This window comes from Carcharodon carcharias, chromosome 23, assembly GCF_017639515.1.
Source record: "Carcharodon carcharias isolate sCarCar2 chromosome 23, sCarCar2.pri, whole genome shotgun sequence".
NCBI lineage: Eukaryota > Metazoa > Chordata > Chondrichthyes > Lamniformes > Lamnidae > Carcharodon > Carcharodon carcharias.
Window position 1 is genome coordinate 36,915,028 of NC_054489.1, and position 21,701 is coordinate 36,936,728.

Consider the following 21,701-nt stretch of genomic DNA (forward strand, 5'->3'; position numbering starts at 1 on the left):
ATACCTTTGGGCTTATTGACAGGGACTCTTTAATATTCAATAGTTCTCCGATGAATAAATGTTTACCCTGCCTTCTTCAGGTCATTAGTTTGCTCAAGGGAGGCTACTGGCGATGCACTGATTGGAGTCCTGAAATGCTGAGTTAAGTGGCAAATGTAAACTCCACACCAAATTTAGATGACTAATTATCGAACAAAGCAGATACTTGAATAACGTAAGTTTTTTTTTCCATTTTGTTTCACTAATTATGCTTCCCCTTCTACTGACCCTTGCTGGGGTACAGTTTACATTGCTGCCTGCCCTCTGCTTCCTTATTCAACTGGATACCATTAATATGAGAATCCGGCAATTGTGTGTTAGTTGGTTACTTGATAGGGCAAGGCAACACAGTTGAGCCCATTCCAGCAAAAAGCTGCGGAATAATGACTGATAATGGGACCCCTGCTTGATTTTTCTCTCATCTCCCAGCTGGTTAAATCAGTCTTAGTTGACATTGCAGGTGAGATCAGTGCAATAAATACATTTGTTTACAGGTCATAAATGCAAGATCGTCAGTAATAAGTCCAATGCGGAATTCTGTACCCAAGGAGTGGTTAACATATGGAACTCATTACCACAGGGAATAGATGAGGCAAATAAGATAGGTGCAATGAAGGGAAAACTAAATAAGCGAGAGGAAGAAAGGAGTAGAAGAATAAGTTCTCATAGGGTTAGATAAATAAAAGTGGAAGGAAATTCATGTGAAACATTACCACTGGCATAGATCATTGGGGCTGAATGGCCTACTTCATTGCTGCAAGCCTGATGTAACTCAGTATAAATCATGACATTGAACCATGGGACGGGAGAGTTCAGTATAAGCCCATGCAGTATCTCTGCCTGCTACACCATGGAGGGAGTTCAAAAACTTACATTTGAGGGATTGCAAGACATTACCTGTAAAGAACCTGCTTTTGACTGTGGATTTTGGGAATTCATGGGCTTGTTAGGACTTTTAAAGTTGGCCACTGAGGTATTTTGGTATCTGTGTCATGAAAAATCATTATTTGCAACACTTGCACTTTAAAAGGATATTGTGCTCCTTCAGTGCCTTTAATTGGTAACAGCAGAGGTTGGCTAAGCCATTCAGTCCAGAGAGGTGACTGACACGATATCCTGGTCTATTTTCACTGAGCTAACCCTCAGCCAAGGCATCTGTGGAGGTGAAAATCAGTCAGGATTCCCATTCCTGTCCAGTGGCCAACTCAATATCTACAATTACCTTTGCATGGATGTGGGGTCAAAATCTTGGATTTCCTCCCCAACCCCGACAATCAGCACAAGGACAGCAGTGGTATTAGGGCAAGATCCCCCACCATCTTCTTGGAGTGGGTGAGGAAGGCTCATGTGGGCCTTGTCACAATTTCCCACCTTCCGAGATCAAATTGAAACATGAGTGTGGGTGTTTAGTGAGGAAAGGATCAGACACGTTGGTGATACTTGTTTAGAAAAGCATTATTTTAAAAATAAAAAATTATCAAAGCAGTCAATGCTGTCAGTGACAACACACTTCTGCCATGAGTGGTCAACACTTGCTGTCTGTGTTCAATCTGCAGGCCTGTGCACCTATGTATCACTGGAAATATTCACAGGGCCATGGAACGTCAAAAGAGACTGGTGGAAAAACGCCGGTGGGCACATGTCTAATAGCGGTTCAAAACTTCAGCATCTATGCAGAATATTCACCCTGTCGCTCCAGTATTTTGGAATTTCAGGTTAAGCAAAACGGTAAGAGAACGTCCTGCATAAAAACGATGAGACTTTAGAAAAAGTTCAAAAGTTTGAAAGCTGCAAGAGTGTGTAAAATCTTGAGAGGTGATCTGGTCCAATCTAACAGCATGGTATGAGCTCTCTGCAAAACGACAATCTATTTTTCACCACACCCAGTCTTTCTACTAAAGTTCACAGAACGATAGTTGAAACTCTTTTTGGGATTTTGTCTCCTTTGCTCAGTGTTGCTTTGAATTGGTTTGAAACTAAAAATCTTAGCAATATTTTCCAAGCCAAAACTGGTTCCTTGCGAAGCCTGTTTCGTGCTGCTTCCATTAACCAATTTTACCCCCTCCCACCCCCTTTGGTGCAGAATCAGAGACTACTCCCAGACTCTAAATCTTTTATCATTCTTTTTAATAAAATAGATGTTGCAATCACATGCAAATCTGGATGAAGTTGCAAGTTCCTATTTGGTGAGGCCAAGTGCAGCCTTGTTAGTTTGGTCCAGTGGTGACTGTTGTGTTTTCTCCTCCTTGTGCTTATTAACAAATAAACATTAAGGCACCAGTCACATGCAAGGGATTGGTTACCACACCTATATATATATATATATTCATTTATTAAGGAGAAGAGGGGTCGGTAGCACTAGGAATTGGAGTCCCAACGCGTGTCCCATCTGGTTACTCCCTCACAGCAGAGTGAAGCTGAGTCTAAGTCACATGATACATTGCATCAGTTCCCCTCTAGTGTACAGAAAACATAACCACACCCACTTAAAGGTGTATCAAAATAGTTACACTTTCACTTCTCAGTCTGGGCTCCTTACTCCAGGACTTGAACGTCTAATCTTGTCCAAAACTTCAGTGCATTACTTAGGGGGTGAACTGCAAACAGGAAGGGCACCAGACAAAAGACTGTAAACAGGCTAAGTGCTGCAATCTGTGTGGCAAGGCAAGTCACCTCTACAAGACCTGCCCCAAACGTTGCTGTACTTATGAACAGGCAGCCAAAGCCAACAAGGGGGAAGCAGAAGAAATGCCTCGTGTCACTCCAACCACCAAGGCCCCTAGGGAGAACAAAGGAGGACACAGAGAGAGATAAGGTGGAGGAAAAGATTGGGGCAACAGAAAGCCAATCAACAACACTGCCCCCTCAACCTCCCACTCCTCAGGAGAGCGAATCAATGGAGGAGGAGGAGGCAGCAGTGGGAAAGCAGCAGGGGGAGTGGCAGCTGGTGAAGAGAGCCAAAAGGAAGAAGGGGCTAAGAAGAAACCAAGCCACTTCCCAGAAAAGAGGCAAGAGGCATCTCCCATCCAACACGGATAACAAGAGCAGCAGCTCTTCGGACGAAGAAGGGCCAGGGCGGCGCTGACAGAAGAAGCAGCAAAATGCTAGGGAGTTGGAGGACGAGACACCCGTGCTCCAGAACATTGGAGACAATGAGGAGACCAGCGCACCCCAATTTTGCCCACAACCCGAAGGGGCCAGTGTACCACAGCCACAGGGATCTGGGAGCAGTGAGGCGCTCAGCGCACACCAGCTCCGGGAAGCTGGGAGCAGCAACGCCCCAGAGGGGGAGAGGATTGGAGAAGCTTCTCCAACAGAGGACATTTCAAACCCCGCTCTCTGCACGGACCCCCAGATGCCACCCGAGCAGAACACCGCCAATGGGGAGGTTCAGGACGCTTTCCTCAGCCCATCCAAAGTGAAGCAATTTGAGCACACCACGGGCATGGATGAGCAGACCAATGGTCTGGAACTCTCAGAGACAACAGGTTTGGTAAGAGACTAAATGCTTGTAAAGATTGTATCCATAAATGTGCGTAGCATTAAATCTACTACGCGATGTGTTACGACCTTGGATTACCTTGCCAATGTCAAAGCTGACCTGTTGTTTCTGCAGGAGTGTGTGATACCGCACCTCAGCTCCTACAGGCAATGGTCACGATGGTGGTCCCATGGGCCATCGATCTGGTGGGGAGGAAACAACTCTCATTCCTCCGGCCTGGGGATTCTGCTGCGGGGAGGCAGCTTCACCGTCTCTCAGGTTAAGGAGGTGGTGGGCGGGCGTCTCCTCTTAGCAGACGTAATGTACAAGAATGCTCCACTCCGGTTAATTAACATCTACGCCCCGTCACAAAAGGCCGAGTGGCCGGAGGTTTTTCAGCAGCTCCCACTGCTGCTGGCGACCTCAAGGCCGGTCATTCTGGGCGGTGACTTCAACTTCATCATCGATGCGGCTGGATGATCCGGCAGGGCCAAAAGCAGATTGGACACTACGTCCAGATCCCTGATGGAAACAGTAAAGGATGCCAAGCTGCGCGCCATCTTCAGCAACCCTGCAGATGGAGCGCAACGTAGATACATCTGGTCGCGGCCTGACGGGTCCGTCTGTTCCAGGATAGATTTCCTGTTTGTCTCCCGTGCATTCGCAGTCAGATCCACCGACGTCAAGCCCATGTTCTTCTCTGACCACTGCCTCCTACTGGCTGACTGCGACTTAGAGAAGGACCAGAGAGTGGGCAGGGGGGCATGGAAGCTAAACGTGCAACTGCTGACCCCAGAGAACATTGAGGAGCTCAAGAGGGATTACAAAGGTTGGAGAACCGTGAAACGCCACTTTGAGTCACTGACACACTGGTGGGAAGCGATCAAGGGAAATATCAAGAGGTTTTTCATCCTCAAAGGCACCCAGAAAGCTAGAAAGGAACAGAGGGAAATGTCCCGACTCCAGAAAAACATGCAGAATCTGCTCCGGCTGCAGTCGATGGGTGTCGATGTCAAGGAGGAACTCCATGAGGTGAAGAGCCGGCAAGCCTCGCTTTTTGCCTCTGAGGCCTCCAAGATCATCTTCCGTTCCAGAGCCTGCTCCGTGGAGCAGGATGAGACGTGCTCACGTTTCTTCTTCCAAAAGGTACACAGAGAGAGCTCTGTGATCAGCAGCCTGAAGGAAGAAGATGGCTCAGTAAAGTCATCGCAGTCCGACATTTTGAGGATCAGCAAATCCTTTTATGCTGGATTATATGATGTGAAGCCCACAGACAGCACGGCCTCCCAGTCCTTCCTGTCCTCTATCACAGAGGTCTTAGATGACAGTACACGGGAGAGCCTGGATAAACCGCTAACTTCTGACGAACTGACTAAGGTCCTTGAGTCCTTCGAGAAGAGTAAAACTCCTGGAAGCGACGGCTTGCCGGCGGAGTTGTATTCGGCACTGTGGGACTGGATCGGCCCAGACCTGCTAGAAGTGTACGAGAGTATGCTCCTGGCCAGCAGTATGTCAGAATCCATGAGGAAAGGCATTATCACCCTCATCTACAAGCACAAGGGGGAAAGGGAGGAAATTAGAAATTGGCGACCCATTTCACTGTTGAATATGGACTATAAAATTCTGTCCAAGGTCATTGCCAATCGGGTCAAATCCGCTCTGGAATTGGTGATCCACCCTGACCAGACCTGCACTGTGCCGGGCAGGAAGATCTCTGACAGCCTCGTGCTGCTCAGGGATACGATTGCCTATGTACAGGACAGGGGTGTGGATACCTGCCTCATCAGCCTGGATCAGGAGAAGGCCTTTGACAGAATATCGCACACCTATATGGTGGATGTGCTCTCCAAAATGGGGTTTGGGGAGGGAATTCACAATTGGATCCAACTGCTCTACACTAACATCAGTAGTGCAGTCTCAATCAATGGGTGGGAATCAGATAGCTTTCCGATTAAATCTGGAGTCAGGCAGGGCTGCCCTCCCTCACCTGTTATTTTCGTGTGTTGCATAGAACCCTTTGCTGAGTCCATCAGGAAGGATCAGGCATAAGAGGAGTGACGATCCCAGGCAGTGGAGGCACTCAGGTCAAAGCCTCCCTGTACATGGACGATGTTGCCGTTTCCTGCTCAGATCCCCTGTCGGTGCACAGACTGATCCCCATCTGCAACCAGTTTGAACTGGCCTCGGGAGCCAAGGTAAATCATGGGAAGAGCGAGGCCATGTTCTTTGGGAAGTGGGCTGACCGATCCTTTGTCCCCTTCACTGTCAGGGCTGACGGCCTGAAGGTGCTGGGGATATGGTTCGGAGGGACCAGGGCACGCGTTAGAAACTGGAAGGAGCGAGTGTCTATGGTGAAAAGGAAACTGGGCATGTGGGAGCGACGCTCCCTCTCCATTGCGGGTAAGAACCTGGTCATCAGGTGTGAGGCACTCTCGCTGTTGCTGTACGTGGCGCAGGTCTGGCCCATTCCACACTCCTGCATGGTGGCGATCACCCGAACCATCTCCGCTTTATCTGGAGGTCGAAAATGGATCGTGTCCGCAGGGACGCGATGTACAAGCCTCTAGATAAAGAGGGAAAAAACGTGCCCAACATCGCCCTCATACTGATGGCCACCTTTATGTGCGGCTGCATCAAGCGGTGCGTAGACCCTAAGTAGGCAAACACCAAGTGTCACTACATGCTGAGATTCTACCTGTCCCCAGTGTTGCGAAGGATGGGTCTGGCCACGATGCCGTGGAACGCTCCAAGTAGATGGACTGTGCCGTACAACCTGTCCCTCGTGAAAAGATTTATGCAGAGAAACAGCTTTGACCACATGTCCATCAGGCAGTGGTCGGCACGTAACGTCTTAAAGGCCCTGAGGGAAAAGGAGAAGGTGGACCTGGTGGGATGGTTCCCCAAGCAGACTGACAAAATCATTTGGGAGAATGCCTCATCACCAGAACTTTCCAACAAGCACCAAGACGTAGCTTGGCTGGTGGTGAGAAAGGCCCTCCCCATCAGATCCTTCCTACACACCAGGAGTCTCACCCCCTCTGCACGTTGCCCTCGAGGTGGCTGTGGTGGGGAAGAGACCATTGTTCACCTCCCTGTAGATTGTGCCTTTGCAAAGAAGGTCTGGAGAGAGATGCAGTGGTTTCTGTTGAGGTTCATCCCGAGCAGTTCTGTGACACAGGACTCTGTGCTCTACGGGCTGTTCCCAGGGACACACACCGAGACAAAAATCAACTGCAGCTGGAGGATCATCAACTCGGTGAAAGACGCTCTTTGGTCAGCCCGAAACTTGTTGGTCTTCTAGCGCAAAGAGTTGTCCCCAACCAAGTGTTGCAGACTGGCACATTCCAAGGTCCAGGACTATGTGCTGAGGGACACAGTTAAGCTTGGGGCAGCTGCCGCAAAGGCGCAATGGGGAAGGGTCGCTGCCTAAGACCTTTCTGCCATAGGGCACCGAGGAGCTGGGAACTGTTGAGAGCCCCTCGGGATGTACAGATTAAAATGAATGTCTGCCAATGATTGTAATATTCATTGTCTGTACTGATACACCTTGTGATTCATGTTGTAAAAGTTGAACCTGATTGTATTTTTGTGATGTGATTTTGAAATGGTTTGAAATGTTGTTGAAGATTTATGAATAAAGTATATTTTTGCAAAAAAAAAGCATTACTTAGGGGGTGAGATGCCCTCTTTTGGATGTGACATTAGACCAGGGTGACAAGTCTCCTGGGTTTTCTGGGATCGTCCTGGAGTTTCTGTCCCAAGACCAAGGTGTGGGCTTCCTGGGACACTGGATTTCACTGGCCAGCCACTGAGGAAGCTGCTCAAGGTTTTCTCTTGCTGGTGCCCAAGCATGTTTTGTGTCTGTGCATGTGCACTCTGTTGCTGTGCATGCGCAGTCCAGAACCAGCACAGTACACATGCGCAGTCCAGAGCCAGCAGAGTGCACATGCACAGTCCAGAGCCAGCAGAATGCGCATGCGCAGTCCAGAACCAGCAGAATGTGCATGCACAGTCCAGAGCCAGCAGAATGTGCATGTGCAATCCTGAGCAAGCAGAATGTGTATGTGCAATCCTGAGCCTAGTCCTGAGCACAGTCCTGAGCCCACTCAGCCACAAGGGAGTAGAGGAAGCAGGGGCAGAGGCTGGCATTCTTTTCTGGTAGTAGTCCAGCTTCAGCAGATTGGACGTTCATGTTGACGGGTCCGGGAGGGGTGGGGTGCTGTGGTGGTGTGTGTGTCTGGGGAAGGTTCCCAGGAGGTAGATGTCTGGCAGCAGGGTGAGGGGCTGGTGGCGGCACTCAGGCCCCACTCTCAGCAGGTGGGCAATTGAAGCCGGTTCCGGCAGCAGCAGCAATCTCAGGCCCAAATCGAGGGTTCAAATTCATCACAGGACCAAGGGAGGTCTGGCAGGCCTGAGGGGGTGGGATGTCCAGATAGTATGAGAGGTAGGGAAATCCAGGGAGGCCTAAGTGGGAAGAAGTATCTGGGCAAGCCTGAGGGGCAGAAGGGGTCCAGGCAGGTTTTTATTTTTATTAATTCACAGGATGTGGGCTTCACTGGCTGGGCCCGTGCTTATTGCCCATGCCTAATTGCCCTTCAGAAGGTGGTGGTGAGCTGCCTTCTTTTACCGCTGCAGTCCATGTGGTGTAGGTACACCCACTGTGCTGTTAGGAAGGGAGTTCCAGTGTTTTGATCCAGTGACAGTGAAGGAACAGCGATATATTTCCAAGTCAGGATGGTGTGTAACTTGGAGGGGAACTTCCCGGTAGTGATGTTCCCATCTATCTGCTGCCCTTGTCCTTCTAGATGGTAGTGGTCGTGGATTTGGAAGGAGCTGTCTAAGAAGCCTTGGTGAATTCCTGCAGTGCTTTTTGTAGATGGTACACACTGCTGCTACTGTGCGTCGGTGGTGGAGAGTCTGAATGTTTGTGGATGTGTTGCCAATCAAGAGGGCTGCTTTGTCCTAGATGGTATCAAGCTTTTTGAGTGTTGTGGGAGCTGCACTCATCCAGGCAAGTGGGGAATATTCCATGACAGTCCTGACTTTTGCCTTGTAGATGGTGGACAGGCTTTGGGGAGTCAGGAGGTGGGTTACTCATCACAAGATTCCTAGCTCTTGTAGACACAGTATTTGTATGGCTAGTCCAGTGCATGTTCCAGCTATGAATTGAAGAGGGTATCAGGCAAGCCTGATGGGAAGAAGGGGTCTGGGCAGGTGTGAGAGGGAGGGGTGTCTGGTCAATCCTGAGGAGAAGGAGGGAATCGGGCAGGTATGAGGCTGAGGAGGGGTCCAGGCAGGTATATGAGGGAGAGGTGCCTGGGCAGATATGAGGGGGGAGGACCTCTTGACCAACCCAAAGGTTACAGCATGGAACCACTACTGCAAAGTGGGCACAAGTATAAAGCCACACTATTAGGTGGACAGAGTCTACAGGCTATGCAGAATTCAACCACATGTTAGTCAAAATAGGCAAGACTGGTAAGCAATGCGGGTGGTACAGCCTCAAATGTATGCACACAGAAATTGTCCTATTTATTGATGTATGCAAGGCATGTGACACCAGAGGACCCTGGAAGCACCAATGCAGAAAGCAAGAGCCAGAACAAGTGGTTCCACATGACAAGCAACAACTGGAGGCCAGACAGGCAGAGCATTTCAATCAACCAAGAGAACATAACAGACATCACCCAATCTATGGAATGTCTAGTCAAGCTATAAGGTCAGATGATGAGGATAACTACACTATTGATATACAAAGTATGCAGCTATTCAGCATGGTGAACATCAAATAATGTATTGGCACAGTGATAGCAACAGAAGCCTTTGCCACCATAGAGATTATATGCCCACAGATGCAGGAACATCACAAATTGTTGCTAAACTGGATACTGGTGCAGGTGCAAACAGCCTTCCACTTCATACACTGAAAAGTATGTACCCATAGAGGTGGCAAGTAATGATTCAAACAACCAGTGCCAACCTCACCGTGTACAATGGCTCAGAGATTCTGTCCCTGGGATCCATTACACTCAACTGTCACTACAAAAGCTCACCCATGTCACTCCAGATATTTTGTGTTGTGGACACCATGTGTCTGCTGATTGTAGGCCCCACTGACACGCAGAGACCTGTCCTTGGTCACCATCCATGGTATCATCAAGGCAATGACAAGGACCACAGACCACCACCATTGGAAACCCTGTGCTTACACCGGGAGAGGAATGCCTAACTCTGCCACACAGATCATCAGCCGACAGGCTACGTGGCACGGTTGGAACCGAATATGTATACCCAATGCAAACTTGCAAACTTCATCGTACTGCGGAACCAATGCGGAATGACTATTCGGCAAACAAGTGCAGACAACAATCCCCAGTTACCACTCATCTATTCCCCCATGGGTACAAGATGCGTTAATGGGGAAATTGGGGAAGATAAAAAGTGCCCATGATTGGCATGCAGGTAATGAATTACCCAACCTCAACGTTGGACAAAAAGTTTGAGTACAACAGCCAACTGCTGGCACATGAAATCCAGCAGAAATTGTCAGCGTCCGTCCACAACCAAGATTGTTTCAAGTAAGATCGCCAAATGGCTTGACAGTTCGACTAAACAGATGCCAGTCCAGAACAATATCACAACCTGAAACAGCAAATAATCCCACTGCGAGCAGAACACGGGGCAGGATTTTACACCCCAAAGGCGGGCACGCGCCCAACCCGACTGAGAGAGTAAAATAGCGCGCGATGATGTCAAGCAAGCGGACACGCGCAAGAGACGGCAGTGCGCCCGCTGACAATTAAGAGGCTTATTAAAGCCATTGATCGATTAATTTAAAGCTATTTTTCGCTGCCGGTCTGACCTCACAGTTGGCGAGCAGGTGAATCGTCCAGACGGCCTTTGCATCCACGGGCAGGATGGGGTTTCTGACATTAATTTTAAAAAGTAAAAATATTTTCACATAGTTTTCATTATGTTCATGTGAGTAAGAGCTGTGCGGGGACAGGTTCTTCCGATTTTCTAAATCTTTAATTTTGATTTGAATATTCTTCAGCTCCTTGAGGCAGCTCCCTGCCTTCAGGGAGTTTCCAGTGCGCATAGGCTGAATTTTGCGCTCGCACTCCTCCCGCCCCCACCCCCGGCAGCGCTCAGCGTTTCAGCGCCCGTTTCACGCTGGATGCCCGTTAATTGGCCAGGGGTCAGGGGGCGATCGTAGGCAGTGGGCTGTTTCCCGCCTGGTCCCGGGCCCGCCTGCCTGGTGACCCTAAAATCCTGTCTTTGGTCTAAGACATAAGACAAACATTACTCTCCTATCAACAAACAGCATTCTGAACAAATACAACAGCCACTAACCAAGATCATAGTAACAAAGTCTGGATGGAGAGGCAAAATACCAACACATTTCAGAGACTTGTAAATTTATTGCTTTGTGTCATGCTATATTCAGACACAATGTTAATTTCTTCAGCTGTTATGTAAATAGTTTGATTCTTGAAGGGTAAACGTCTAGTTTAGAGAAAAGGGGGATGTTGTCATATGATGTACTTGTAACTTTAAGGGTGCATATCTTAAACTGCTGTCAATCACTATCACCTCGACACAGGGGGCAGAATTTTGCCGTCAGCGAGCAGGGGGCGTAAAATGTCACGGGATGATGTCGGGCGGAACCCCCGCCGACCTGTCAGTGGCCAATTGAGGCTATTGACAGGATCAATTATACAATTAAAGGACCTGCCCGTCCAACCGTAAGGCTGGCGGGTCAGCCAGGAACCCCGGCGGGGAATAGAAAAAACATGACACCTCATCCAGCGGCGGGATAAGGTTTCATGTAGGCTTTTAAAAAGTTTAATAAACTTATTATGTAAATTATGAACATGTCCCATCTCATGCGACACTGGCCCGCCCACATAAAATGGCGGTGGGGCCCGCTTCTCCGGCGGGGATCGGCTCCCCGCCCGCCAGAGATTGGGTCGGGCTCACCCACCCAACAGGCAGATAACTCTGCTCAGGATGCATTAATCCCGTGACTCTGTACTCAGTACACAGCAGCAGTTACGGAGGTCAAACATGCCTCAGTCTCTCAGTGTATATTGTAGGTATATCGTCTTAGCTTCAAATAATGAACCATCATTATTGTTTTACTAATCCTTGTCATATGATTGGTACATTTTTGTTGAATCAAAGAACAGATCACCCCAAGAGACAACAAGCAACCCACATAGGTTTTCATATCAGGCCAACCCTCTGCTGGGTTAATACCAGCAGCAACAGAAGCAGCCCTTTAATTAGGCATTAATGCCCCTTAAGGGCCTCAATTAGCAGCAGGGTGGGAAGGCCGTCCATGGGCCTTCCCACAGACTTAATTAGAATGATAGTGGGAAGGTGATGGGGTTCCCACCTGCCACCATTCTGCCCAATTAAATGCCCCCACCTCCAAACTCACCACCAGGAAGAGCATAAGATACTGCCCACTCAATGGTCACTGAACGACCAGAGGATGGGATTGATATTCAATTAAGAAAGGTAGAAAGTCCCTTGAAGCTGAAGTGCCAATCAGAGGCCTTCCAGCCTGAAAGCAGCAGCAGCCTGTGATAGCGATGTGAGGGGGTGGACATTTCAAAATGGAGGCTCCCTCTCTGCAACTTTTACAAAGCTGAAATTAAAAAAAAAATGTTTTTTGCATCCAGATCAGTGCTGTGGGAAGGGAATCCCCATAGCGAGTGGCCGACAGCTGCTGCTTCACCCAGGCAGGCAGAGAGGGCCTCTAAGCCTGCTTGGAGCACTGCTGTCATTAGGAAACTGCCTCCAGGCAGCTAAATTGGATCCCACCAGCTGTGTTTTCATTTTGTCTGCTTTCATTCTTTACATTTTTCTCAACATTTTAATTCAGCTGCACTATCGTTTCATGGCTCCCTGCAGTGCTCCCAACAGGTGTCCACTAACCTGCTGCAGACCATTCCCTCTTCACGCTGACCACTTTGAAAATCCCCTTAAGACCCTCTCCAGGCCATTAACAAGCTCTTCAATGACCTTAACGGTCAGTCAATTGGAGGGAAGCAGGTTGCCAGCTCATCTCCACCCTTCCCCTCGAACCCGGCTCATGTCCTCGCTTTGCAAATAGCAGCATTCTGGAAGCATCAGAAGTCTGACACACCGTCTGGGGGCACTGTTGTCAAAGCCGGGCAGCTCACCCCCACAGATCATTGAAAATCCTGCCCATAGAGCAGAAAGGACTGATAATCAAAAAAAATAGCAACACAAATGGGGGTGAAAAGAGAGGGCTAGGTATTCAAAATAAAAGTAACAGCAAGAATGAGAGGGAAGTAATGATTAAAGGCCAGCCTTCTGAAGAAATGGGTGGAATTTCATGGCCCCAGTGGCGGAGGCAGGGCCGCAAAATGCGGCAAAAATCCATTGACATCGGCGGGACTGGAAGATTCCGCCCATGGAGTTGGGGACAGAAAAAAGAGGGCAAGTTGAGGTGACAGCTGGAAGTGAGGCCTACTTTAAGAGGAGTCAGGAATTGTCTAAAATGCAGTCGAACAATTAAACACAGAAGTTTTGTAAATGCACGTTCTCTGAAATCGTGCCCTGTGAGCTAAATGATTAATGACAATGGTCTTTATTTCTCAGTCCCAGACCAGCGTTTTTGTGAAGCAGGATGGAGCAGTGCAATCACGGAGGTAATACTCAACTTTGCATTGATCTACATTTTATTAATATTTTAATTTCTGTTCTTATAATAATCTTGCTTATGGAGATTTGACGCAAATGAGTTTGGGAATGACCCTGTGCTGCATTATTGCATAAACACTCAACATGTTCATAATAAATTTCTTGTCCACTATTTAAACTGAAGCACAAAACAATTTAATAAGCAGGCCAAAAGCTTCATTAAAATAGCAGGGAAATAGATTTGATGCAAATGTACTGGAAATTCATACAAGAATGTAACTCACAGTCATTTCTAGTCTGTGGTAAGGGGAATCAAAAGACTGGATCATGCCTACAATGTGCTGCCTTATTACTTTTGGCTAGAATAGAAGGTCAGGTAATTCACCAGTTAATCACATCTACAGACCCCGCTGTGGAGGTGGCTGGGATTGATCTTTTGCACTTATTTTGCATCGTTTAACTATCTCCACTTGCTGCATTTTGCTGGAGAAATAGTCCTGCTTGGGACACTTTGCTGGAGTTTTGGTCAGTTCTGTTTGCCATAGTTAATAGGGACTGTTTTTAAATAAACTCTGTAGACTGTTTGCTGTCATGCACCGTTTAAATAGATGCTGTTTGACAAATAAATGGACTATTTTCTGTGAATCCAGCTCTCAGTTCCATCCAGCTCCAACTCATTGGCTGACACTGTTATGTCAATAGGGACTCTGCTTATTTTTTGTAAAACAGTATTGGTTAAAGCCTAGGTGCAGGACAAAGGTCATCATCCTGGGCCGCATGGATTGAGAATGTACATCCCCCATGGAGATCTAAGGTGAGGGGCAATAAAACAAATTAAAGATTTCAATCGGAAGAGCAAAAATAAATTAATTATCTGAAGGGAGTAAAGAATTCATTGATAATTATAGAACATTTTGATTATTATTTTTGTGAGTAGACAAAACTAAAAATAGTTCACCTTTAGTGAATCGCCCAGTAAAAAGATCTGCAATGAACCAGGGCAGGACAGTGCACTGAGATACCAGGCTAGCAGTGGATTCTCCTACAGGAGAGCTCATTCCCTTGCCCAAGGATTACAATTCCCATGTTTCTCTTTGTACGTAGCTTTTTCTTACTGAGATCTCAAGGAGGAGAAATAATCCATGAAACATAATGAAGTGGAAGTCCTTGAAAACTATTGGGCCTATAGACTTAATAGAAGAGGTTGATATAGACTTAATAGAGAAGATTCACTCATCACAAAGACTGTTCAAATAATCCCAGTTTCATACTTGAGAGAAACCAAAACAAAGTTCGGCGGTTTGTCATCACAAGTTAATCGGTGATGCCCTACATGCTGAGTAGCCTTGATAATGATGAATTAGCAATTAGCCGAGACACTAGTTTGAGTCATGAGAGAGGTAGAGAAAATTGGATAGAGAAAACATAGCATTAATAAACCATTTACATAGCCACTTGCAGATAAGATCATAAGACCATAAGACCATAAGACATAGGAGCAGAAATTAGGCCATTCAGCCCACCAAGTCTGCTCCGCCATTCAATCATGGCTGATAAGTTTCTCAACCCCATTCTTCCACCTTCTCCCCGTAACCTTTGATCCCCTTACCAATCAAGAACCCATCTATCTCGGTCTTAAAAACACTCAAGATAGTTACTGTAGGACCCTGCATTGACAAGGCAAAGACAAAGGTGTGTTACTGAAGGTCCGTTTATACTGCAATTTAACTGATAAACTTATGACTAAGGTGATTTAGCTCAGCAGTAAAACCCTGTAGATTCACTAAACTGTGAATCTACAGTTTAAATATAGACTGCATAAACTTCATCAAAACCCTCTGTGAAGTCAGACATCATGGCAGTGCTGCACTGCAGCTAATAAAATTCCAGAATTCAATTCATGTCATGACATCATAATGTGTGTTGGGACCAACTTGTGTTCAAATTCACCTTCTCATTGGCAAGGCATGATAATAATGTATGGGTGGCCGGATGATATCTCAACTGGACTTCCTGCGTTTCCCCTTACTGAAGGCACCAGTGAGTTTTGTTCAGTAACATGTGAGACCGTCATAAGGCCGTGGAAGATTCAGAGGAAGCTGAGGCAATCCAGAATGTGCTGTGAATGAGCTGATATTGTTTCATGTGCCTTCAACACTTTGGCAGAATAAAGCAGCTGGGGTCAAAATGGATGATTTATAAACCCTCAGCAGATAAAGTAGCAGATTGTCTGTGCTTCCCACACATAGCAGTGATTAACGTGCTGTAAGAGTTTAATTATTTTTATTTTAGACAGGAGAACTACTACTGGGAGCACCCGGCAGCTTCTTTTGGCAAGGTAAGGAACTCAATATTAAGGGCCCCCACCCTCTAAACAGTAACACAGGCACAGAAACCATATTTTAAAGTAAAACTTTGCTTTTGGAGTAAAATTTGAGAAATTCCCTGGATGGCTCAGCAAGCTTCACATTCTGAGTACTCTCTGTGAAAGAAATGCTCTAGTACTGACTTCTTGGGTTTATTAATGACTATCCTGTATCTACAGCCTCTCGATTTGGACTCCACCACCAAGTGGAAACATCTTTTCTATCCGATTACTTCTCAGTATTCTCTGTTCTAAATAATAGTCGCCAGTCTGTTCGGTGGTAATAAACTTGGTGTACCGGACAGGTTTCTTGTTAGAAACAGTAAACTTTATTTGCAGAGCTCCTGATGAAGTTGCATGCTTGTACCAAAACCATGACTAGAAAACTCCACCCCTAAGATTAGGGCTGATTTGTCTGTTTAGTCACATGATCCCAAAACAGTATGAAAAGTTTTACTTACAATCACTATATTCCTCTCCCTTTAGTTTTGTCTAACATCCCTTACTTACAAAAATATCTTAATCCCCCCATAACATACACAAATATATACAGCTCATGCAATTATAGATTAAGTTTTTGAGGTGGTTTTCTGATTTGTGTAGAGTGACACAGCTCTATGACTTGAGATTCTATCACTGGATTGACTTGCTCAGGAACTGCAGTATCAGGGACATCCTTAGACAATGGCAGTACAGAATTATTTATTTCAACATTGACATCAGGTATGTCTATTCTATGTCGATCTGGCACCTCAGGGATCAAACTTCAATTTCAGGTGGTTGTTGGAATGTCTCTCTACTTCTTAGATGATCTACATATTTCCTGACATTCCGAGATTTCCACTTCCACTTGGTAATGACAAAGGTCCTGTTTCAGAGACAATTATACCAGGAACCCTTCTAGGTCTAGTTCCAAAATTTCACACAAAAACTGTTTCTCCCACAGTAAATTTTTGATCTTTACTGTGAATATCATGATTCACTTTCTGATTACTCTGGTATTTCTCTACCTTCCCCTCTAAGTTAGGGAACACCAGACTCAACCTTGTACGAAGATGATGTTTCATTAGTAATTCAGACGGTGTTGAACTCGTAGTTGCATGAGGAGTCATGTGATAGTTGAGAAGAAATCTTGAAATTCGTGTTTCTAACATTCCTTCGGATAACTTCTTCATTCCCGTTTTAAAATTTTGCACTGCTCTTTCTGCTAACTAAATGGATGAGGATGATACACTGCTGTTTCGACATGTTTAGTCCCATTTACGTTCATGAATCTCTGGAATTCTGTACTAGTGAAAGCAATGCCATTATCTGAAACAATAATTTCTGGTAGACCATGTATACTAAAACATCAGCGCAGCTTTTCAATAGTTGCACACGATGTCAGTGATTCAACTTCATACACATCCATCCATTTAGAATGCACTTAGAAAAACTTGGTACCTAAAAACGGACCTACATAGTCTATGTGTAGTCTAACCCAGGATCGACCAGGCCACTCCCATGGATGTAGTGGAGCGGAAACAGGCATCTTCTGCTGTTGCTGACACTAGAGGCAGTGTTTAACCATTTTTTCTTAATACTGTCTATACCTGGCCACCAGATGCTTCACACAAGCATCTTCATTTTCAAAATGCCTGGATGTGCACTTTGAAGCTCTGTCAAGAGTGGTTCTCTTCCTTGCGAAGGGAAGACAACTCTTGCTTCCCACCACAAGCTAGCATCTTGAAAAGTGAATTCAGTTTTACGGGCATGAAATAGTCTTATCTCTTCAGAGACTTGTGCATTTGAGCATCCTTGCAATACCTGTTCTCAGACTCTAGATAAAACTGGATCCTGGTTTATCCAATTCCTTATCTGCTTCGCACAGATTGGCTCGGAGTCTAGGAAATTCAGCACAAATACAACTTCTTGTGGCACTGGGATATGTGTAATGCTAACTGGCAAAGGAAGAAGACTGAGGGCATCTGCATTGGCTATAAGCACATCCAGAAGGTGTACTCATATGCCGACAAAATCAAAACCCATCTTTGAATTTTAGCAGAGGCTATCGGTGGAATTGTGTTATCTTCACTAAATAAACCCATTAGTAACTTGACACTATGGTGAAATGTCGACTATGCAAATATTGATGGAATTTCTTTACTCCAAATATTATGGGTAAGCCTTCTTTCTCAAGTTGTGTGTAACCATTCTCAGCTGCAGAGACGGTTCTGGAGACATATCCTATTGGCCTTTTGGAACCATCTTGTGTACCAATACCACTCCTACTCTGTAGGGAGATGCATTACAGGTTAATATTAATTCCTTTTTATGGGTCATAGTGTACTGGTAGATGTGACGAGTGTAATAACTGCTTGACTTTTATGAAGGCTTCTTCTTGTTGTGCCTTCCAAAACCATCTTTGGTTCTTCTTCCATAATAAGTGTAAAGGGGATAATACAGTAGACAAATTAGGCAAGAAGTGACCCTAATAATTTACCATACCCAACAAAGACTTGGGGGAGAATTTTATCCCCGTTGTGCGGGCTGGGCGGGAGCGGGTGTGGGCGGGCAGGCAGCCAATCGCCACCTTCGATCAGCTGCGCGCCGCCATTTTACATTAAGGCCCGCCCACTGTGATGCGCTCCCTGTGCAGGCAAGAGGAGGAGGGAGAGTCAGGGCCTGAGCTCTTTTCATGCGCAATAGAGTTGCCTCAGGGAGTTTAATGTTATTGTGAAAACATGAAAAAAAAATTTTTTTAATTATTCAGACATATCCCCTCATGTGCTACTGTCACATGAGTTGGGACATGTCAATGAATTTTAATAAAACTTTTTATTTGATTTATAAACCCTTCATGAAACCTCATCCCGCCCATGGATGAGGTTTCATGCAAAATGAGAAGGCCGCCTGGGCTCTTCGCCTGCCCGACAACCTTAAGGTTGGACGAGCAGTCTAGACAATTAGTTTAATTAGTTGTTAAATGGCCTTAATAGGCCCTTGATAGTTCGGCGGGTGCACAGCCAACTCTGGTGTGCGCCCGCTGAACTGAAGATCGGAACGACACGCGGTGACATCGGGACATACACCCAACGTCACCGTGTGTCATTTTAAGAGCCGGTGAACAGGGCCCACCCCTGCACCCTGACCAGAAGATTCAGGCCTTGAGTTCAGTGACATTGGTAGGAGAGGGCACTTCCTTGATTGTCCTGACTTTCTCCTCTACTGGCGCATCCACTCAGTGACCCAAATAATTTACATCATTCGCTTGGAAAGTACATTCTCTTTTTTAAATATTACGCAAGCCTCCAAAAATCTCCTCCAAACCTCTTTTAGGTTGGCCAAATGTTCGGCTTCCATTGATTCTGTGATCAGGATGTCATCCAGGTACACTACAGTTTGGGGAAGTCCTTTCCATGGTCCTTTGGAAGATCGCACAGGCAGAAGATACACCAAAGAGTAGGTGTGTATTTTGGTACAGGCCCTTGTGCGTGTTGATGGTTACATACCCTCCAGGTGTCCTGTCAAGCTCTAGCTGTTGGTATGCATGGCTCATGCTCAGTTCAGTGTAGGATTTCCCTCCTGCAAGCTTAGCGTACAGATCTTCAACTTTTGGGATTGGATATTTGTCTAATTTAGCAGCCTTGGTTAATGGTTAATTTGTAGTCTCCACAAATGCGAATAGTTTGATCAGGTTTCCTCACAGGGACTATGGGTGCTGCCCATTCCAAAAATTGGACTGGCTGCATTATTCCTAACTTCCCTAAGCGGCTCAATTCCGCATCCACCTTCTTCTTTAAGGCTTAAGGCACAGGTCTGGCCTTCAAGAATCAGGCTGTTGCCTCTAAATCTACATATATTTTTGCTTGTAGGCCTTTTATTTTTCCCAACTCATCTCAGAATATACCGTCATACCTTTCTAACAGCTCAGGAATTCCTCCTTTTGAACTTGAAAACTTTCTGACCAGTTGGGCTTGATTTCTTTCAACCAATCACGGCTCAGAAGGCTAGGTCCTTCACCTGTTGCAATAAACATTGGCAGCTGGGCTGTCTGTTGCCTGTAGGACACGGGTACAGAGGCGATGTCTTTCACCTGTATTGTCTCTCCAGTGTACGTCTATAGCTGAACCATGATTTGCTCCAGATTCAGTGGCTGGGTACGTTCACTTAGGTACTTAAAGATGTATTCTCCCACCACTGTGGTTGATGCTCCTGTGGCAACCTCCATGACTAGAGGCTTCCCATTCGCTTGAAGGGTAATGGTGATTGATTCAGTTTTCCTTGCCTTGAGATTGAAGCAAGACCATGACTAGAGAGCTCTGCCCCTAAGATTACCCACGTCTCGGGCTGATTCGTCTGTACAGTCACATGATCCCCAAAACAGCATGAAAAGTTTTACTTACAATCACTATATCAGTCATGCCTGATGTTGTACCTTCTCCTTTCTGGCACCATCCTTTTCAATTATTTTCTTTTTGCATTTCGGCAGTTCCTCTGTATCATTTTTTGTAATGTGGGAGACCAGAACTGTTCACGATAGTGAAAGTATTCAGTGGTCAGGAAGCACATGCTCATTACTAGCCAAAAGTACACCGCCATAAAGGCCCAAAAATTGGTGTGCGGAACCCACACATGAAACAGGCGTTAAGTCCTGGGTATATGTAAATAAGGGGCTTATCATCTGCCCCCATTGCAAGATTGGTTCATCCTGTGGCGCTGGTGAGTGCTGTACTCAGGAAAACCACAAGAGGCCTTAATGAGATTATCCACTAGGCCACAACCAAATGTAAGATTTGAAAGAATGCTTACTAAAATGTTGAGCCAGGAAGTACAGGACTGCTTGTGGATGCCCTGGGAACATGGCAGGGTGCTTTGTAATGCCAATTCTTCCTTTCCTTAACAGTCTTATACTTCCTTTAAAACAAACTTTTGCTTCAGTCAATGGCCTGGGTTTAACTTATTTCCAAGTATGCTAATTGCTTTCTATGCCCTGAGTTTTAGGTTTATTTACTTTAAACTGAATTTTCATTCAGCATGTTTCCCTCTGCCCGACATGTACTGATCCATAATCTGTGTTTATTATTTAACAACTGTTTATCTGACAGAGACTCCTGTGCAATGACATTAATTCACTGATGCCATTCACCTTTGTTGTACATTTCTCAAACGCAAAATCATAATTTATGTTTAAAACAGTTAGCACGACAAGATACTTATCTCTTGAACATTTCTTAATTGTTGCTTATTAGCATAATATCATAATCGTGCCCAATTTAAATACATTGCCCTTATACTTGTGCTGTTATTATTCCACTTAATCATAACTGTGAAGAATCAACGCTTAAGCATAGCTTGTCTCTCGGCCAGAACAACAACAGCTTCACTTATACAGCCTTTTGAGGTGCTGAGCCAAAGGTGAGATTAGAAGGATAACCAAATACTAAGGAGGCTCTTAGAGAAGGAGCGAGTAGCTGAAAGGCTGAGGGCTTTAGGGAGAAAGTTTTCAAGAATAGAATCTAGCAACTGATGGCATAGCCGTCACTGGTGGGGTGATGGAAGAGGAAAGTGTAAAGGCAGATGTCAGAGGCACAGAGAGTTCAGGCTTGTGGGACGGGGATATATGGTGTTTAAAGCTGGTGGAGGTCACAGAGATAGTGAGTAAGGAAATCTACGATTTATAATACAAGGATGAGGATTCTAAAGGTAAGGCACCAAAGGACTGGGAGCAAAGGTCGTTCAATGGAGATGGGCTGATGGGTGAGTGGGACTTAATATGGGAGAAGTTATTGGCATCAGAATTTTGGATGAGCTGAAAGGTATGGAAGCTGGGAGGATATCCAGCAACAATAGGAATATTTAAAGTGTCTTCAGTATTCCTGGACTCCCCTAACTGAAAAGCCTGCAATTAGAGAGGGGAGAACAGTCTCAGCAGTGATACGCTCCTTAGTGAAATAGGCTGCCATTACTCAGACTGGCCTCTCACATGATGGTTGATCACTTAGATGAGGTACTAGAAGGCTACCAGCAATTTTGGAACCATATCCAGTACAACTCAGCACCTTTTGGACATAGCTGGGGAAAAGACAATTGAAGGGAAAAGAGAGAACAGCCTCCCTATCAATAGCAGCAGTGTATGTCAGTGTGCTATCAGACGTTGTG

At 45.9% G+C, this 21,701-nt stretch overlaps 1 protein-coding gene across 2 annotated transcripts in view; it reads left to right on the top strand.

Annotated features, from left to right (window-relative positions):
* Positions 1-21,701, top strand: part of LOC121269157 (integrin alpha-8-like) — a 154,136-nt gene that overhangs the window by 29,911 nt on the left and 102,524 nt on the right. For both annotated transcript variants that reach the window (XM_041173670.1, XM_041173671.1), the window contains exons 4-6: positions 1,596-1,767; positions 13,154-13,203; positions 15,488-15,533. In XM_041173670.1, coding sequence (XP_041029604.1) covers positions 1,596-1,767; positions 13,154-13,203; positions 15,488-15,533 — 268 coding nt within the window. The remainder of the gene's footprint in view (positions 1-1,595; positions 1,768-13,153; positions 13,204-15,487; positions 15,534-21,701) is intronic.